General features: G+C 45.7%; 1 protein-coding gene across 4 annotated transcripts in view; it reads right to left on the bottom strand.

Annotated features, from left to right (window-relative positions):
- Nucleotides 1-1,014: 1,014 nt before the first annotated feature.
- The window catches only part of tnrc6ba (trinucleotide repeat containing adaptor 6Ba), a 24,085-nt gene continuing 6,986 nt past the window's right edge, over nucleotides 1,015-18,113 (bottom strand). The window contains exons 5-22 of one of the 4 annotated variants that reach the window (XM_080472329.1): nucleotides 15,089-18,022; nucleotides 14,130-14,291; nucleotides 13,807-14,003; nucleotides 13,463-13,537; nucleotides 13,150-13,350; nucleotides 12,832-12,951; nucleotides 12,506-12,631; nucleotides 11,512-11,682; nucleotides 10,957-11,109; nucleotides 10,676-10,877; nucleotides 8,142-8,309; nucleotides 7,861-8,007; nucleotides 7,579-7,722; nucleotides 7,371-7,463; nucleotides 5,835-6,038; nucleotides 5,435-5,502; nucleotides 5,011-5,150; nucleotides 1,015-3,662 (exon numbers count right to left, since the gene is read on the bottom strand). In XM_080472329.1, the coding sequence (XP_080328455.1) occupies nucleotides 3,098-3,662; nucleotides 5,011-5,150; nucleotides 5,435-5,502; nucleotides 5,835-6,038; nucleotides 7,371-7,463; nucleotides 7,579-7,722; nucleotides 7,861-8,007; nucleotides 8,142-8,309; nucleotides 10,676-10,877; nucleotides 10,957-11,109; nucleotides 11,512-11,682; nucleotides 12,506-12,631; nucleotides 12,832-12,951; nucleotides 13,150-13,350; nucleotides 13,463-13,537; nucleotides 13,807-14,003; nucleotides 14,130-14,291; nucleotides 15,089-18,022 (5,870 nt within the window). In that variant the 3' untranslated portion in view covers nucleotides 1,015-3,097. The remainder of the gene's footprint in view (nucleotides 3,663-5,010; nucleotides 5,151-5,434; nucleotides 5,503-5,834; nucleotides 6,039-7,370; nucleotides 7,464-7,578; nucleotides 7,723-7,860; nucleotides 8,008-8,141; nucleotides 8,310-10,675; nucleotides 10,878-10,956; nucleotides 11,110-11,511; nucleotides 11,683-12,505; nucleotides 12,632-12,831; nucleotides 12,952-13,149; nucleotides 13,351-13,462; nucleotides 13,538-13,806; nucleotides 14,004-14,129; nucleotides 14,292-15,088; nucleotides 18,023-18,113) is intronic. The other 3 variants (XM_080472330.1, XM_080472331.1, XM_080472332.1) reach the window with 3 other exon arrangements.

Raw genomic sequence — 18,113 nt, 5'->3', positions numbered from 1 at the left:
GTTATATGTTATTTGCATGAAAAACTGAGGAAAAACCTTAATAAGTCCTTTGTTCCTTCAGCCATCAAGCGGCTGAATCTGGGGGAAAATGAAGGATTTTTCTTCAGCTTGCTCTGGTAATATAAATATTACATGCAGTTCGATTGTCCCTGTGTCCTTGTATTGAATGCGTCTATATTTTGTTCATTATTGCTGGACTAAGCTGGATTGACTGATCAGAATTGCCTGATCTCAAGCTCTGGTTCGGCCTGCTCCTTCCAAACAAAAGTTTGTCAAGTAAAGTCAAAATGTCGATTCCCCTCGAGTTTCCATCCCTTTAAGTCGCTATAATTAATCAGAAAATGAGGAAGAACTGCAAGTTGAGATTGATTCATCAACCAACTGTCCAAACAAATGATGTCATTCTACAGATTATTAGACGACGGAAGAAAACACGAGTCCATCGCAGGGCAAACACACACATTCCCTCTCAATAAATTCAGTCAGCAATTTCTAGATTGTGGGAGAAAACCAAGAGGAACATACAAACTCGTCCACTTCCAATCTCGATGACAGCCTGAGTGGAAAGAACTCAAAATATCAAACATATTTAAAGATGAACTTATTTTTTTCTCAACGATTAAAGCACATTCTTGTCGCACCAAATAAAAACATAATTCTGCCTTTTCCCCTTAATGCAAGTTTCACTTTGCGACCAACAGACTGTTGCTAAATAAAATAATTAGTGATCTGGTTGAAAAGTGCAAAGATGACCAGTCACACAATTTTCCACATAAACGCTTCTCACAGGAAATATTTCTCATATCAGTTATGTGATGGTTTTTAAATATAAAATGTGTGAAAATTGGGCTTTTTCTTTTTTTTTTTAAGGTATGTATGCACTTGGATTTTGTGACGGTCATTATCATCAAAGTGTTAGTAGTTAGTGTTGGTAGAAATATGAAAGTTACCACTCTTGACCATGGAGGGAAAATGTGAGGATGGATCTAACAGACAAAAGAAACCCACCGCACTTCAATTCAACCTTTATTATCTTGCTCTTTTCTGCTTTAAATTAATTTCCTCTCCTTTTTTTTTTTTTGTAACATCTGAAATAAATGCAAACATCCTGAACAGGAGTGATAATAGAGACTGACTTAATTTAAACTGATACATCATAACAAAAGAAAAAAAAACAAACCAAAAACACAGTAAAACAACAAGGTAATGTCTTTTTAACGTGTCTGTAAAACACTGTTCCAGCTCAGCTTGGTATGGTTACGATGTGGCATCCTAACGGAAAAATGCCTTCAGTTGGTTGCTTTGTCTTAAAAACAAACAAAAATCACTCTTATTGCGTTTGACAGAAAAATAAACATACAAACGTGAACAAAATTTAAAAAAAGAAAAGAAAAACAACTTAAGAGACATATGCAATAGTGCCAATGTTTTTGAACTTTTTAGCTATCACACACACACACACACACACACACACACACACACACACACACACACACACACACACACACACACACACACACACACACACACACACACACACACACACACACACACACACACACACACACACACACACACACACACACACACACACACACACACACACACACACACACACACACACACACACACACACACACACACACACACACACCTCTAATGGACAAAACAACAAAACATTCCACATTGTAGCATTAACACAGACACTCCCGATACCGTCGTCTTCATCACATCCTCCTCCTCCTCCGTCGTTCACACTCCTCATGCACACACAGGCAGGCAGGAGGGCACCTTGTACAGCGAGTAAATAAGTGATCATAGTCATCATTACATCATGACAATATATAATAACCAACTTGAGTTCTCGGAGAAAAGAGAAAAAAAAAATACAATAGCGAGGTCAGTGTTTAAAGGGTGAAACGAAAGGGACATCTCTGGATTTCCATAGTTTCACACATTTCTTTTAAAACAGAAAATTATATTAATAATAGTAAAAAAAAAAAAATACAACGTACATCGACTGGAGATACAATTTTGCTTGTCAAATGTAAAAGCGGTGTGTGAAACCGATGGCGTGGCGGGCGGAGGTGGTGGGTGGGGCCGCAGCCGGGCGTTTCGCCAAGGCCACTGCTGCTGTAACATTTCACGGTCCTGTAAGGTTTGTGGCTCTGACCGGGGAATGGAGGGATTCGTGGAGAAGGTGTCAACAACAACCTCAGAGGCATTTAGTGCAAGTTTGGCTAATGTTGTTTTTTTGTAGATATTGTTTCTTTTTTTATTGTTGTTTACCCTGGGTCCCATAGTGATGGTGTAGCTCCACCAAGGTAGACGTGTCGGTACCTCCCGAAAACACTCTTTTCTTCTTCTTCTTCTTCTCTCAAACGTTGTTCGTCCGTGTGACTCAGTAGTGTGGCGTCATCCCTAATTTCCTACAAACTGCTGATCCTTCACACACACAAACATCCAGAACCAAAAAAAAAAGAAAAAAGAAAAAAAGAAAAGTGGGGGGTGCAGGGAGGGGGCGGTTACGCCGGCCAGGTCTTCGAAGGCTCAGTCTGCAAGTCAGAATTTTTGAGATTTGACCATTAAATATCAATTAAAAAAAAAAAAAAAAAAAAAGTGGAGAGAGAAAAGTGGCACACTAAAAACAGCAATAGCTAAACTTGTTGACGTGTGCGACTCTGGCCGAGTCGTCGACAGTGCATGCCTGAGTGATCGGGTCTCTGAATGCAGACGGTGGGATTGGGAGTAAAAAGACAAAGAGCGATCCAGTTTAGTCCGAACGAGTTGAATGGATTTTCACCTTTTTTCTCCCGGTTCAAGTTTCACGGTTGTCTTCATTTAAAGTCAGGCGGTTTTGTGTGTGTGTGTGTGTGTGTGTGTGTGTGTGTGTGTGTGTGTGTGTGTGTGTGTGTGTGTGTGTGTGTGTGTGTGTGTGTGTGTGTGTGTGTGTGTGTGTGTGTGTGTGTGTGTGTGTGTGTGTGTGTGTGTTATGACAGCTGAGGGTCTCTGTGTGGGATGACCAGTGTAGCTTGATTTCCCGTCACCCCGGCATGTAGATGAGGGGGGGTGGGCGTACTAACTTTAAATGCAGGTGTCAGATGGAGTCGGCTCCCCCGCCCAGCAGGTCCCCCGGCAGCAGGGAGGCGGGGCTTCCCATCTGGTGGCGGTCCTCCAGGGCCGGGGAGCCCCAGAGGCTGCTGCTGGGGTACGGCGCCCCGCCCATCCCGCTCATCCCCCCCCACAGACCCTGCCTCCCGGCCTCCATGCCGCCGGCCCCGCCCCCGTTGCTGCTCCACTGGGTGAAGATGCCGAGGCCGGGCCCCTGGGCGGCGGGCTGGTCCGCCGAGCTGCCTGTGCTGTCCAGACCCTGCCACCCGGAGTTGATGGAACCTGCACCGCCGTTTCCAGATCCTCCGCCTGTGGAGGCTCCGTCTCCTCCTCCTGCTGCTGCTGCGCTGGTGCCTCCTGCGCCTCCTCGCTCACAGCTCCCTCCGTTACTATTGGCCCCCACTACGGAGGAGGCGGCGGGCCCGGAGCCCGTGGAGCCTGCTGCGGCTCCTCCGCTGCCGGCGCCTCCGGGCTGGGAATGTGCAATGTAGCGCGCCACGTCCTCCTCGCTCACAAACTCTGCCAGGATAGTGGTGTTACCCAGAACACACCTGGTGGGAACAACGCCTCTGTTAGACACTCACTAATCACTGATCAGTCGTTTCAGTTTTCAAATCCTGCCCAGAACTATGCAGCACTCTAGTTTAAGTGTGTAGACACCAGAAGAAGAGTGTAGACGCCAGGCAGAACGATACTCAAACAGTGGCGCTTCAGTTGTTATGCTGCTGGAAAAGTAGGCAGAGGATCTGAAAGTATTCACAGGTACCCAACAATTACATGAAACCACAAAAGCTTGGTTTTTGTTCAGACTGGTTCATGCTCTTTAATTTTTTATTTGTTTTAATGTCATAAAGTTTTACTTTTGTGTTTGGTCTTTTCACTTCAGTTTATTCAACTTTTCTTATAACATTTGCTACATTCATTTTTTTAATTACCTGTATACTGCATTACTTTTCAGTGATTTTTTTTCTCTCTCTCATCTTTTGTCTCATGCGTTTGTCCCTCGGTTACCTGTACGTATGAATTTTAGGATTCAGAGTTGAATAAATATCATACTGGCTTTTCATGGCTTCTATCACCGTCATGTCCCTACAAAGCAAAAAAAAAAGCTTGAAATGTGTTTCGCGTACAAAAAGCAGCGTCAAGTGTTTGTAATTTGACACCAGCTTCATTGTTGCATGAACTGGATGTCGTAAAATTACACTTGAGAGCCAGAGTTTACCCCTAAAAAAAAAAAAACCAACCCTCAATGTGTGACACTTTAGCCACATTTAATAAAAACACACATTGCCTAAGTTGTTTTTCTGAATGTATTTCAATCAGATAACTCGATTTGTTTTGTTGCTTTTATTGAGTGGTGTTATTTTTCTTCCATTACAGGATATAGTTGTTAATAAGATAAAGTCACAGGTTAAGAAGTTGTAATATTATACAACTAAACACAACAGTCCCGTGTGAGGTGGCAGGTACTGTCATATATTCAGCAAGTCAAATACCTTTTAAGGAATATCTTAGAAAAATGTTTTAAACTGTACATAAACATATGAAATAAAAATACAGTGATGCTGCCACGTGCTTGTTTGTTTGTCTGCGGTAACCACACAATCTCCCCTGAGGGATCAATAAAACATCGGTCTAATGTAACGTATTAGAGAAACACTGAATGAGTCAGCAGGTGAAGCGCTTCACATAAAACAAGAGGAATGAAGTGTTCTGTTGAATCACTCCACTTTAGACTGACTCTGACCATAGCCATCACATTATTGTATCTGGTAGAAATGGTTTGTTGCTACTAGGTGGCGCTAGACTAATTATTTCCAGTATTTAGACTAAAGTGAAGGAAGCCTGCTGCTGGTTTTTGATGCATTTAATAATAAGAAGCAATGTATTGAGCCTTACATGTGCAGGGCACTCTGGGCCTTGGCCGCCTCCTGTCTGGAGCCGTAGCGGATGAGGGCGGTGCCTTGGGTCAGGCCGAGGTGAAAGGTCAGCAAGGGGCCATGCTGCATGCAGATGGTTCTGAGAGTGGAGCCGTCAATCTGCAGAAACACAACGGAAAGACAAAAGCGACTGAAGGGAAGACTCAAATATGACACTCGCACTGGAGCTTTCACTGAATTTCTCTGTTAAATAAAATGTGGCTGAATGACAAGTCCTGTTTGTACTCACAGCTTTAGAAATATGAACAATCAGATATAAATAATAGAAATATTGGGAGGTTTCAGGGGCTTTTTTTTTTTTTTAAAGAAGTGTGTGTGTGTGTGTGTGTGTGTGTGTGTGTGTGTGTGTGTGTGTGTGTGTGTGTGTGTGTGTGTGTGTGTACCTGTGGTGTGAGGTTACTGAGCACCAACCAGCAGCTTTCCCGAGAGCTGCCGTCACTCCAGGTTGAGGCTGCACAGTAAAAGCAAACGGAAGAAAAATCTGAGTGAGACGTTTCCACATTCTCGGTAAACACCATCCAGCGCTGTTTTTCCACTCGGCTTCTCAAAAGGAATAAATGATGAATAACTCGCTCTGACTGAGGCTTCTTTGCTCTTACAAATCAAATATGAAGGAGCTCGTGAGTTTAAAATAACATTAAGTTGAATTTGACTGATCGCGGCTGCTTGTTTTCCCCCCCCGTGTTCATTTAAATCGGCTGAATATTTCAACGAGTTAGAGAGAGGGAAACGGGGAGACACTTTGAGAAGCAGAGAAACACGAAAACTGAGTTAGAGGATTACCAGCTGTGCTAGAGCTGCTGCCCCAGCCCCGGCCAGCCAATCGAGGGGCTCCTCCAGACCAGGGCGAAGGCGATGGCTGCTTCTGACTGGCCAAGCCTGGAGGTGGGCGGGACAACTGGCTCTGGCTGCTGCCGCGGTTGGCTTTCCAGGATATGTGTCCAATCGGCTCTGGGGGCCAGCTGGTCTTGTAGTCTGTGTACTTTGCTGTGGGGGAAACAGAGACGACAAACACACTTTATAACAGCAGGCGGATATTCTTTATTGAATTATGAATGCAGCGTCATGTCATGTAACAGAAAGAATGCGTCTGCTGCCTTTCTTTACCTTGATCCACATTTTCAAAACTAAGACACACATGTTTTCCCAAGTGCTACAATAAAAAATTGGTGTTTATCTGCTGATCACATATTAGGACTACGTAACTGTGCCACAGCAAGAGCTTCAGCAATTTCTGTTTCAATTCTTCCTCCGGCTCCTTCTTTGACTGACTCAATGCACCATCTAGTGGTGCAAACCTTTACTGCAAGATTAAACATTCAAGGGCAAGTAGGATAACTTGCCGATTTTAGTAGATATACAGAGCACAGTGCTGAATTTGAGATCAGAGATAAAATCAGAACTATTGTTTCGTCTCATTACGCCATTACCATTGGTCAAGGTTATAATGATTTACCTTAAACCACATGTGTCGAACTCCAGGCCTCGAGGGCCGCAGCCCTGCACGTTTTGCATGTCTCCCAGCTTCAACACAGCTGATTGCAATGAGCAGCTCGTTATCTGGCTTTGTGCTGAATGTGGTGATGAACCATCAGGACATTCAGGGGAGGGAGACATTGAAAACGTGCAGGGCTGCGGCCCACGAGGATCTGAGTTTGACACCCCTGCCTTAAACACACACTGCTGTTATCGAGTTGTGAACTGTATGTGTGAGGTTCAATTTATTCTTCAACAATCAACTGGAAATTGCTTTTTTTATTTTCATAATTGGATATAGTTTGTATGTGAGGCCACTAGTTGGTGCTTTTAGTAACAAAACCACCCACCCCTGCAGAGAACTGTACAACATAAACATTCAAGCAGGTTTAAACTTTTTCTTCATCGTTTATGTCCTCTCAGTTTCTGCTTTGTATCAGAAATGTCCCCCTGAATGCGATCCAGATAATTGTGTTGTGAAGATACTTTTTAGAGAACTGCAGTTCATTAAACAGTGAGCAGCACATGTGCAGCACTGAGCTATTCAGAAAAGTTGAGCTTTCTCATATTTACATGGAGACAGGAAGTGATGCGTTTTGAAAATGCTGCACTCTGGAAGCTGCTTTCAAAAGGTGCTGTTGTCAGTGACTCCCAAGACTGTTATTGTGTAAACAAGTGTCCAAAATGCCCCAAAAGTTTGCCCTTTTCACTTGGAATCACTATAATCAAGAACTAAAAGACGGCCATTAACACACAAAAGTGCAAAGTCGACATCATGAAAAATGCAAGGGAGTCAAGTCAAAGCAAAAGAACATCAATATGGGGTTGCGTGTGTGTGGTCACCTGAGTTGTGTGCGTTGTTGAGGGGACTGTCTGAGGCACTGTAGGGCCAGGCACCAGGTGAAGGCAGCAAGGTGTTGAGGGGAGGGGTGGAATCTGCAAAGCCACCAAGCATTTCAGGATTACTAAATTTAAACCCACAAATCCAAGAACGCACCAGAGTAAAGGAGAAACGTCCTGTTAGATAAAACAAAATGACACAAATTCTCACCAGTATTGTCTTGTAACAACTGGTGCTCTGTATCATTGAGACTGGGGGATACTGCGTTTCCCATCATGCTCCCTGGGGTCATGTAGGGGTCAGACTCGGGATCCACACGGTCAATTCCTTTCCACGGCACACCAGGCTGGAACTCTGAACAACAAAGGCACAAGTGATGGACGTCAGATCTGAGAGGTCAAAGTGCAAACCGTGGAAACATGAGAACTTCAGCAATTATATTCCTTTTATCCTTTTTGAAAACAATGTGGTTTATCTCCAGTCGTGACTAACCAGGAGGCCAGCTTGGTGTGTTGGCGGGCTTGGCACCCATCTTGCTGCCGGGAGTGCGATGCCAGTTGTCGCTCAGCCCGTCTCCAACCATCATGTCGTACTGGGAGTAGGGCGAGCCCCCTGGCATCTTTATGGGGGTGATGGGACCTGGGATAATAATGGATGTTACAACACTGAAGAGCAGATGGGCTAATTAGCCGAACATGTGATTTCACGCCTTAATCGCATCAACACGATCAGCCTCCCAGTTCATGTGTGTCACGTAAATAAAAACAGCTCACCGTTTTTATGGAAAGCGTTCTCCGGTGAGGAAGTGTCCGGAGAACAGTGTCCCTCCATCATCCATTTGAAACGGGACTGCTGGCCGCTGAGGTCCTTCATGGCTCCAGGGCCCCCCATCACCGAGCCACCCAGGTCCAAACCGGGAAGGTTCATCCCAGAACCATACCCTGCTCAAAATAAATCAAGTAAGTTCTTACTACTGAACGGATTCATGATTGTTGTCGCCAAAAATAATCCGCATTATCAGCATATTTTTCAGTATCTGGTGCAAATACAGGAAAAGTACTTAAAATATTACTCAAAACATTTGCCATATATATATATATATATATATATATATACATACAGGTACTTCTCAAAAAATTTGCATATTGTGATAAAGTTCATTATTTTCCATAATGTAATGATAAAAATTAGACTTTCATATATGTTAGATTCATTACACACAACTGAAGTAGTTCAAGCCTTTTATTGATTTAATATAGATGATTTTGGCAAAAAAGTAAAGAAAAACCAAAAATCCCCATCTCAAAAAATTAGCATATCATGAAAAGGTACTCTAAATGAGATATTAACCTACCGTAATCATCTGGAGCACCACACCCACCCTTGAATCAACGAATTAACTCTAAACACCTGCAAAGGATTCCTGAGGCTTTTAAAACCTCCCAGCTGTTTCATTACTCAAAACCGCAATCATGGGTAAGACTGCCGACCTGACTGTTGTCCAGAAGGCCATCATTGACACCCTCAAGCAAGAGGGTAAGACACAAAAAGAAATTTCTGAGCGAATAGGCTGTTCCAAGAGTGCTGTATCAAGGCACCTCAGTGGGAAGTCTGTGGGAAGAGAAAAGTGTGGCAGAAAACGCTGCACAACCAGTAGAGGTGACCGGACCCTGAGGAAGATTGTGGAGAAGGACCGATTCCAGACCTTGGGGGACCTGCGGAAGCAGTGGACTGAGTCTGGAGTGGAAACATCCAGAGCCACCGTGCACAGGCGTGTGCAGGAAATGGGCTACAGGTGCCGCATTCCCCAGGTCAAGCCACTTTTGAACAAGAAACAGCGGCAGAAGCGCCTGACCTGGGCTACAGAGAAGCAGCACTGGACTGTTGCTCAGTGGTCCAAAGTACTTTTTTCAGATGAAAGCAAATTTTGCATGTCATTCGGAAATAAAGGTTCCAGAGTCTGGAGGAAGACTGGGGAGAAGGACATGCCAAAATGCCTGAAGTCCAGTGTCAAGTACCCACAGTCAGTGATGGTCTGGGGTGCCATGTCAGCTGCTGGTGTTGGTCCACTTTGTTTTATCAAGGGCAGGGTCAATGCAGCTAGCTATCAGGAGATTTTGGAGCACTTCATGCTTCCATCTGCTGAAAAGCTTTATGGAGATGAAGATTTCCTTTTTCAGCATGACCTGGCACCTGCTCACAGTGCCAAAACCACTGGCAAATGGTTTACTGACCATGGTATTACTGTGCTCGATTGGCCCGCCAACTCTCCTGACCTGAACCCCATTGAGAATATGTGGGATATTGTGAAGAGGAAGTTGAGAGACACCAGACCCAACACTGTGGATGAGCTTAAGGCCGCTATCAAAGCATCCTGGGCCTCCATAACACCTGAGCAGTGCCACCAGCTGATTGACTCCATGCCACGCCGCATTGAAGCAGTCATTTCTGCAAAAGGATTCCCGACCAAGTATTGAATGCATAACTGAACATAATTATTTGAAGGTTGACTTTTTTTTGTATTAAAAACACTTTTCTTTTATTGGTCAGATGAAATATGCTAATCTTTTGAGATGGGGATTTTTGGTTTTTCTTTACTTTTTTGCCAAAATCATCTATATTAAATCAATAAAAGGCTTGAACTACTTCAGTTGTGTGTAATGAATCTAAAATATATGAAAGTCAAATTTTTATCATTACATTATGGAAAATAATTAACTTTATCACAATATGCTAATTTTTTGAGAAGTACCTGTATATATTCTAATGTCACAATAATTAAGTGAGCACAGGCCTTATCTTTAAAATGAATGGAATTCTGTCAAAAAAAAAACAATAATTACAAATCAGAGATTAGCCAACAAATGTACATAAAAATGAAACTTATTCTTTCAAAGCAATTGAATCAGATCAAAAGGTTTGGGATGTTAGTCTCCGTCAGTCTAGTGAAGTCAACAGAATGGACCGATGAAGTCACTCACGTAAGAAAAATGTATTGTAAAGACATGTGAGCAAGTCCAGTCGACCTGATTCACTGATTTTAGATGCCTCCTGTTAACAAATTTAAGAGATACTCTGTGACGTCCAATGTTAGCTTTTCAAAAAGTGCTAATATCACAGGAGTTTCAAAAAGTTTATCACGCTTTATGATTGACTTCAAAACTGTTTTTGTCTCTTTGTATATTCAGTCTTAAATGAATGCTTTGTTGCTGTAAAAGTCAGTTGTATCCAAAGTGAAAACCCTCAGTGTGATCTTGACAGCACCTTCATGAGCCACGATCGCTTCACATTAACAAATATCGCTCACCGGAGTACGGTCCAAGATTTTTCTGGTGCAGGTCGGCCACAGATCCTGCCAGGCCCGGGTGTGAAAGCGGATCAGTCCCGGGCAGTTTGGCACCCCCGAGCCCGCCGCCATGGTGGGAAGGGGAGAGTTTGGAGCTGCTGCCTAAACTCCCGACCTGCTGCTGCTGCCTCTGCTGCTGGAGCACCGCCATGATTCTGGCCAGCTTAACCCAGAAAAACAAGTGTGTTCAGATACAAAGAGAAAGTGAAGAGGTCTGTGTAGTGAAACCAGTCCTTGTGTACCTGTTGAGGGTCCGCCTGCTGCCGCACGTTCGGAGTAAACTTCCTCTGGTTTTGAAGGAGATGCTGCTGCTGCTGCTGCTGCTGCTGCTGCTGCTGTGGCTGCGGCGGCGGCGGCTGCTGCTGCTGCTGCTGTTGGAGGAGAAGCTGACAAGCCTGAACGGACACGGGCAGAACAAAACAGATTTAAAAAAAAAAAAAGAGGGAAAAATAGTGAGCAGGCAGTGGGGAAGAAAGAGTATTGCACACAGGATTTATCAACGCTTGCACTGACAAATCCAGAGTGCAGTACAAGTTTTGCCTCCTCTGTGAAATATTTGGGCAGGGAGCCAGACAAAAAGAAAAGTTTTTGTTTGTAAATTTTCCCCAAAAATGTCTGTGCAAATGTTTCATTATAAGCTTTTCTGTTCCATCTTCCATTCCAACACCAGACGTTTCATGATGCTTTGAGTTTTGCGTTACAGTAGTTCATCAAATATAAATGTAAAATGGACTTCATATGTAATCGTGTATTTTCAGATCTAGACCTGTGCTCAAACCCTGCTGTAGCTTTCTCACCAGCTGAAACTGGATGTGAGGTGGGTAGATGCTGCTGAGCATGGCAATATGTTGGGGGGACAGCTGCGGAGGGAATACACCTCCCCCGACTCCTGCCACTCCTCCCACGCCACCGACACCCCCCACGCTTCCGCTGGGAGGGGGCATCTGCTTCAGCACGGAGCCTGGCACCTGGAGACAGACACAACGGCAAGCAGCCACACCTGTTACCACAGAAACGCCTGGGTGCTGTAACCAGTAGCAACTGCATTAGGCTGAGCTTCTCTCCTGACTAACATCGATTCCCTGACATCTTCTCATTAGTTGGTGTTAACGAGCGACTCGACCCAGGACGAGAAATAAAAATTATTCATTTCCTGGAAAAGACACAGATTTCTCTTTGCATTCTCTAGCAAGTAAAACACAATTGCTAATGTTGTGAAGAGTGATTAAAAACTCCAGGGACTCTCCTGCTGATTAGCACACGCCTCACACACAGCATGAGAATGAAAGGTTTCATGTTGTAATTTATCAGAGTAAATTGATCTAAACCTGTGCAACCACAAAACAAAGACTCAAGCTATCTCATGACAGAAGGAAATTACATTTCTTATGTAGTCTGATCAGTTTCTATGTCTACAATCAATCTCTTGTATGTGTTGAGAACAGATGCTAATAGGTGGGCTAATGCTAAAACTAGAGATCAAACAATGCAGAACTAACTTGCACAAGCAACAGTAGCTTGACTTTAGTTATAAAATGGCTTGTTGAAGAAATAACATGACAGTCAAAACTCCTTTTTCAATGCTTTTTCCAACTTCTTTTAAATGGTCGTTTCTTCCCACTCTTTTTGTTTGTTTGCTCGTACACTATAGCAGAGTGAACTGTGTATATAATTAGGCAGATGTCACTTTGTTCTGATCCACATGTCAAAAATAAATCATCGATGCTTTGTATGAAACATATCGACGGAAGCTGGGAAGACAAATACTGTGCAGAGTAGAGATCTGAGTACCTGAGGTGACAGGAACTGATGAGGCACTTGTGCTCGTATCCCTGGGGACTGGTTCATCGAAGGGATATTTGGCTGATGTCTGGACTGGGCCATTCCTCCACTGCTGCCAAAGATACTGTGACCACCCTGTGATGGAAGACAGAAAATAAAGATTTTATGTCCCCAAACAGCAGAGACACAAGCATTTAAACCATAGGTCATTCACATGAACGCGACATCAGAATGGGAGGAGATAATTTGGGGGTCTATTTACAATCGACTTTTAACCACATGTAGCAACAAAACCTGTGTGTGTAGATGACTGGACACAAACAAGAGGAGCTTACTTGTCTAAAGGGAATAGAGTGGTTGAAGAGGGAATGAGACTTGTAGACAGTGGGTGGTGAGTACAGAGAGAAAGGAGCCTCCTCCCCAAGGCACCCATCCTGATTGATCAAAGGCAAGGTCTGTCATTGTGACAGCCAGTGGAGGACCAATTTGAGGAGTGATGGTGAACGGAGAGAAAAGAATTGGGGTAGACGGAAGAAGTGGGGAGAAAAGGTAGAATCACAAGAGGAAATAAATAGTGGTAACAAACAGTATGTTCTATAGACACAAGAAAGACCTAACAGACAAAGACCAGATAGATGGCAGTGAGATGTTACCTTGTCATAGTAAGACCCAGCATCCCCGGGTACTGCCTCTTTGGAACCGGGAGGACGATAAGCGAGCCCTCCACCTCTTCCTCCTTTCCTCATGTCTCCGTTGTAATCAGGCATGCCCATTGCTCTTTTCTCCGCCTCCAGCTTCTTCTCCTGGAGAGACCCCGGAGCCAGGTCGATGTTTGGCCCACTGGAATCATCATTCTGTTTGACAGAGCAGACCATTGTCTTCACTGGATGAAACAATACCACACAAAAACTGCACCTATAACCAATAGTCCAGAAACACAACAGAGTTAAAAATGTTCTGTCTTACCAGCAGGCCCATGTTAGAGAACTGTCTGTTAATGGGGCTCATCCATGAGTCTCCTCCTCCAGGTTTCATTGAACCCTGAGAGATGAAATACATTTAGTAATTTACCACTAACTCACTATGATTTACATAAAGATATAATTGTAAAAATGTTCCACTAAAACCAGAAGAAGCCACAAGTAAGTATATAAACCTCAAATATCAAATAAAGGCTGAACATCTTCAAAAAACACACTGAAATAACTCACATGTGAGTGTAAGAGTGACTGACTGGTTCCTGTTTCTCTTCACATTGAGGTCACAATCAAACAATTTTCTTTAGAAATCTCTTAATTCCTTTTTCTCACCTTGTTGCTGGACTTCTTTCCAGCATGACTCTGCCCCCAGCCTCCATTGCTTCCTTGCCCCCAAGATGAGCCACTTCCCTGGGAGCCAGTGCTATTCCACATGCCACCTCCTTCCTCCTCTTCCTCCCAGCTCGAGTGGCGCGAGGCAGCCACAGAGCCGTCTTTGTCACCCCAGCCATCTTGCATAGACTTTGAACCTGCATGGTAAAAGACTTCAACTTCAAAATTGAGCAGTATGGACATCCTGTTACGTGCAGGTCCACTCAGATTCCATTTCACAGACATCCATAACAAACATGTTTTAGTTTACGTGATTTTCCTACCAGATTTGACGGAGTTCGAAGAAGGGTTTCCCCAACAGGTTGTTTTCCCTCCAGCATCCTCAGGGTCTCCCCAGCCTGTCGGGCTAGTGGGCTTCCCCCAAGCTGCTGTGCCATTGTCTGCTGTAGGACTAGTTGGAGAAGTGCCACTCCATCCTGGTGGACCTGCAGACACACATGACCCAGGTTAAGAGGAGCAATTGATCACAGTGGTGAGCGGCTTGCTCCGTTGCCTGGACAACATTTGTGGGCAAGTCATTTCATTAGAACTGTATGTTTACAAAAATCAAGCAAAAAACTAAAAAGTTGCCGACATTGACATGTTCATTCTTTTCCTATACGAGTCTGATATAGTTTGTTACATCCAGTTCCCACAGCATAAATTCAAGTAATCACTCAAGCTGTGAAAAGAGGAGTAGATTAGTTGTAGCAGTTACTAAAATGACAAAACAAGCAGCCGGCTGGCTGAGTGACAGTTTTTGTCATGACTCAGTTTTTGCCTTGTTCCACTCAATCTCAATGCAAACAGATAACTCAGCTGGATCAGCCAATTCAATTACTTCACAGTCAACCATTGTTTACACCAGAAAATTCAGCACACAGTGCTTTTGCGTTGAAAACTCAGATATTGTCGAGCAAGGAGAGCTGGTGATGAAACCCCATCAAACTAAAAGGATTCACATCTTTGGGACTAAAGTGACATTCATGACCATACTTTAATAATTTCTTACATCAAACTGCAATTCTGGACTCAAGAACAAACTACTCTTTAAACATGCAGCAATGTCACAGAGTCTGGAGTATGCATTCAGTTATAAGTTTTATATAATTTTCCCATGTGCTCACAGACAAACAAATGGAGCCATCTATTCCAGAAAAAAATACTTAATCAAACCTTTCTTTCTTATTTGTGGCACCTAAATAATGTCCCAACAGTCAATGTTGTTTGTGGTATATCTTACCCATAGCAGGTGCTTTTCCAGGTCCATGGCCAGTGTTGAAGTCTCTGTTACCACCGAGCCCTGCAGGCTGTCGATTAGGTTGCTGCTGTATTGGAAGTCCTTGCTGTTGCTGCTGGGACTGATTCTGGCCGTGTGGCTGCTGGCCAGCAGGACCACTATTTTTATCCCACAGGTTGACCGGCTTGTAATTGTAATGAGTTGGGTCTCCCCATGCTGATGTTCCATCATCAATGTCGTTCTTCCTGCTTATAGACTGCGGCGAGGGTTCCTCCCAGCCGCTTGGTTCAGATCCGCCTCCACTTCCCCCAGAGACACCAGGGATGGGCCCTGAGGTCCAGCCTGAGCTTTGGTTCTGATTCTGGGCTTGAGAGGTGAGTTTTCTCCCTCCGCCCCCTTGCATAGCCCCTTGGTCCAATGCTTGCTGTAGCTGTGGATGTTGATTACGGGGCTGTGATTGTTGCTGTTGCAGTTGTGCCTGTGGGCCTGTGACGGAGCCCGACTGGCTGTTTGGCATCTGGTGCATTTTGTTTCCTCCACTCCAACTTTGATGGGGTTTGGACCCCATGCCCCCAACGCCGATACCTCCTCCTCTACTCCCTCCTCCTCCCCCTGTGCCCCCTGCACCCCAGGACCTACGGGGAGTGCTGTCATCCCAGCTCCCCCAACCACCCGCACCTGAATCCCCACCTGAGTGTCCGCCTCCATTTTTCCTTTCATCACCCCACCCACCTCCACCACTATTTGATTTGGACTCCTGCTCTCCCCAGTCTTTACCTCCCCCTACTTTCTGGTCCGACCCCCACCCACTCCCTCCTCCATTACCACCCATTTCCTTCCAACCCGAAGTCCCTTTCTCCTCCTGACTACCTCCCCAGCCTGAACCCACAGGGTTACCTTTCGGACCAGGATCACCCCATCCTCCACCATTTCCTCCTCTACTACTGCCTCTCCATTCTTCATTTCCCCAACCTTTAGCCTCGTGGCGATCCCCAGGTCCCATTCCTCCCCCACCCCAACCTGTATCTTTCCCATGTATGCTAGGCCCAGGCATCGCCCCTGACACCATGCCAGGTCCAGTAGTGGTCATGGGTCCAGATTGTGAGACGCCGAGATTCCTCATGTTGGGGCCTGTAGGAGGTGGAGCTCTCCCAGACAAAGACGCTCCACTACTGCTACTGTTACTGCTGCTCTCCCAGCCCTCTCCAGAGGAACTAGTAGATGGAACCAAAGAAGGACTGACACCTGGACCCATAGAATCAGTGCTTAGGGTCCTTGGTTCCCGAGAATACTGAGAAACACCACCAAGAGAAGATTGGTGTTTAGATGGAGCTGATGAGGACACCCCTTTACTCTGTCCAGCACGCTCATCAACGTCCCAGGATGTGTTTTGTCGGATCTGTGTTTGGCCCCAGCCTGTGTTGGAAAGGACTCGTGGGTCCAGATCAGAACGATTGAGAAGGCTCTGTAAGGCAGCTTCAGTGTTGGGTGCCGGCCGGGGAGGACGACTGTCACTTCCACTTCCTGAAATTCCACCACTGGAGGAAGATCCTCCCCGAGCTTCGGGTTCTCCTACCACACCACTCCACTCCCCAGTTTCACCTTCTTCTTTCTGATTGTCCCAGGCTCTGGTTGTGGTGGTGGCGGCTGTTGAGGATGAGGAAGCAGCAGGATGGTTGCCTGCTGTGCTTCCTCCACTACTGCTGCTGTTACTGCTGCAGGCTCCACCCATTCCCTCACCTGCTGGGTTAGCTCCACCAACAACAGTAGAGTTCCCACCCCAATCACTACCAGAAATTCCTCTTTCTCCTCCCACTCCTGATGAGCCCCACCCTCCCTGAGATACCCCGGAGGTTTGACTACTGTTTCCCCCATTTCCTGCACCCCCCCAAGCATTGACCCCACTTGAAGAACTCGGGTATCCCCAACCCGAGGTTCCATTATCTCCTTCGGCAGCTCCGAAAGCCCCAGTGCCACCTCCTCCACCCTCCCATCCATCAGTCCTTGAGGCACCCGTTTTGGAGTTAGCTGCAGGGTAAGAAGGCTGGCTTCTCCATGAGGAAGCAAGGCCGTGGTCACCCACACTCACCCCACCTCCTCCCACACCATGGTCCATTCCTCCACCAATTCCATCCCCCCCCGCGATTTTTGGTCCCGCTGATTCAGTGTCCCATTTCCCCCCTCCAATCTCTCTGTCTCTGGATTGCATTTGGTGAACTTGGTGCTGATGGGCGCTTGATTGATTCACAGATAAAGATGGGTGACCCCCCAGCACCCCGACTGCCCCACCTCCCAGCCCCAGGGAAGCAGAGTTGTTGGCAGACCCTCCAGGGCCCTGGTGATGGAAGGAGGAGAGGCCTCCTTCCCCTGTAGCAGCAGGGCCATCCTGCTGCACCAGGGCAGGCCAGGCCGAAGGGTTGGCATTTGGACTGAAGTTGGCACCTGGAATCCCACTGCTGCCATCAATAGGGCCACTGGCGTCATGGCTCCCTGGCACAGCGGGGGCTTTGGAAAGTGAGGAGGGCTGTTGTAGGAGAGGCCCAGCTGTAGCTACTGCATTTCCTCCTCCAAGATGACCCGGGGAGGCAGCCGTCCCCCAGGCCACACTGTTGGACGACTGCATACATTCATTGGGCAAAGAGAACGAGGAAGTGGGTGAGGATTGGTTGCCAGAGGCACTAATGCTATTCACAGGCATTCCATTGTTGCCACTGCCCCCACCAGTCCCAGTGAAAGAAGCTCCTCCTCCATCGTTGCCAGCGATGCTAGGCCACTCCTCCAGGTCATTGCCATCAACAATCACCTTCTCCCTGCCCTGAGAGGAGGCCTGGCTGCCTGAGCTTGCCCCCCACATGGAATTTGCATAATTAGAAGTAGTAGTAGAAGCAGCAACTGATGATGAGGTGAGAGCCACTGAGGAGGCAACTGTGCCAGAATCTGAAAAGCCAAATACAATAAGAAAGAGAATTTGGAGATCATTTAAATATTACACACATGGACTAGATGTATTTATGCCATGGAGCACTAA

The sequence above is a fragment of the Lipophrys pholis genome (assembly GCF_963383615.2).
Source record: "Lipophrys pholis genome assembly, chromosome: 1".
NCBI classification, from domain to species: domain Eukaryota; kingdom Metazoa; phylum Chordata; class Actinopteri; order Blenniiformes; family Blenniidae; genus Lipophrys; species Lipophrys pholis.
Note: the sequence above shows the minus strand (reverse complement) of the source record. Positions and strands in the feature narration are given on the sequence as shown.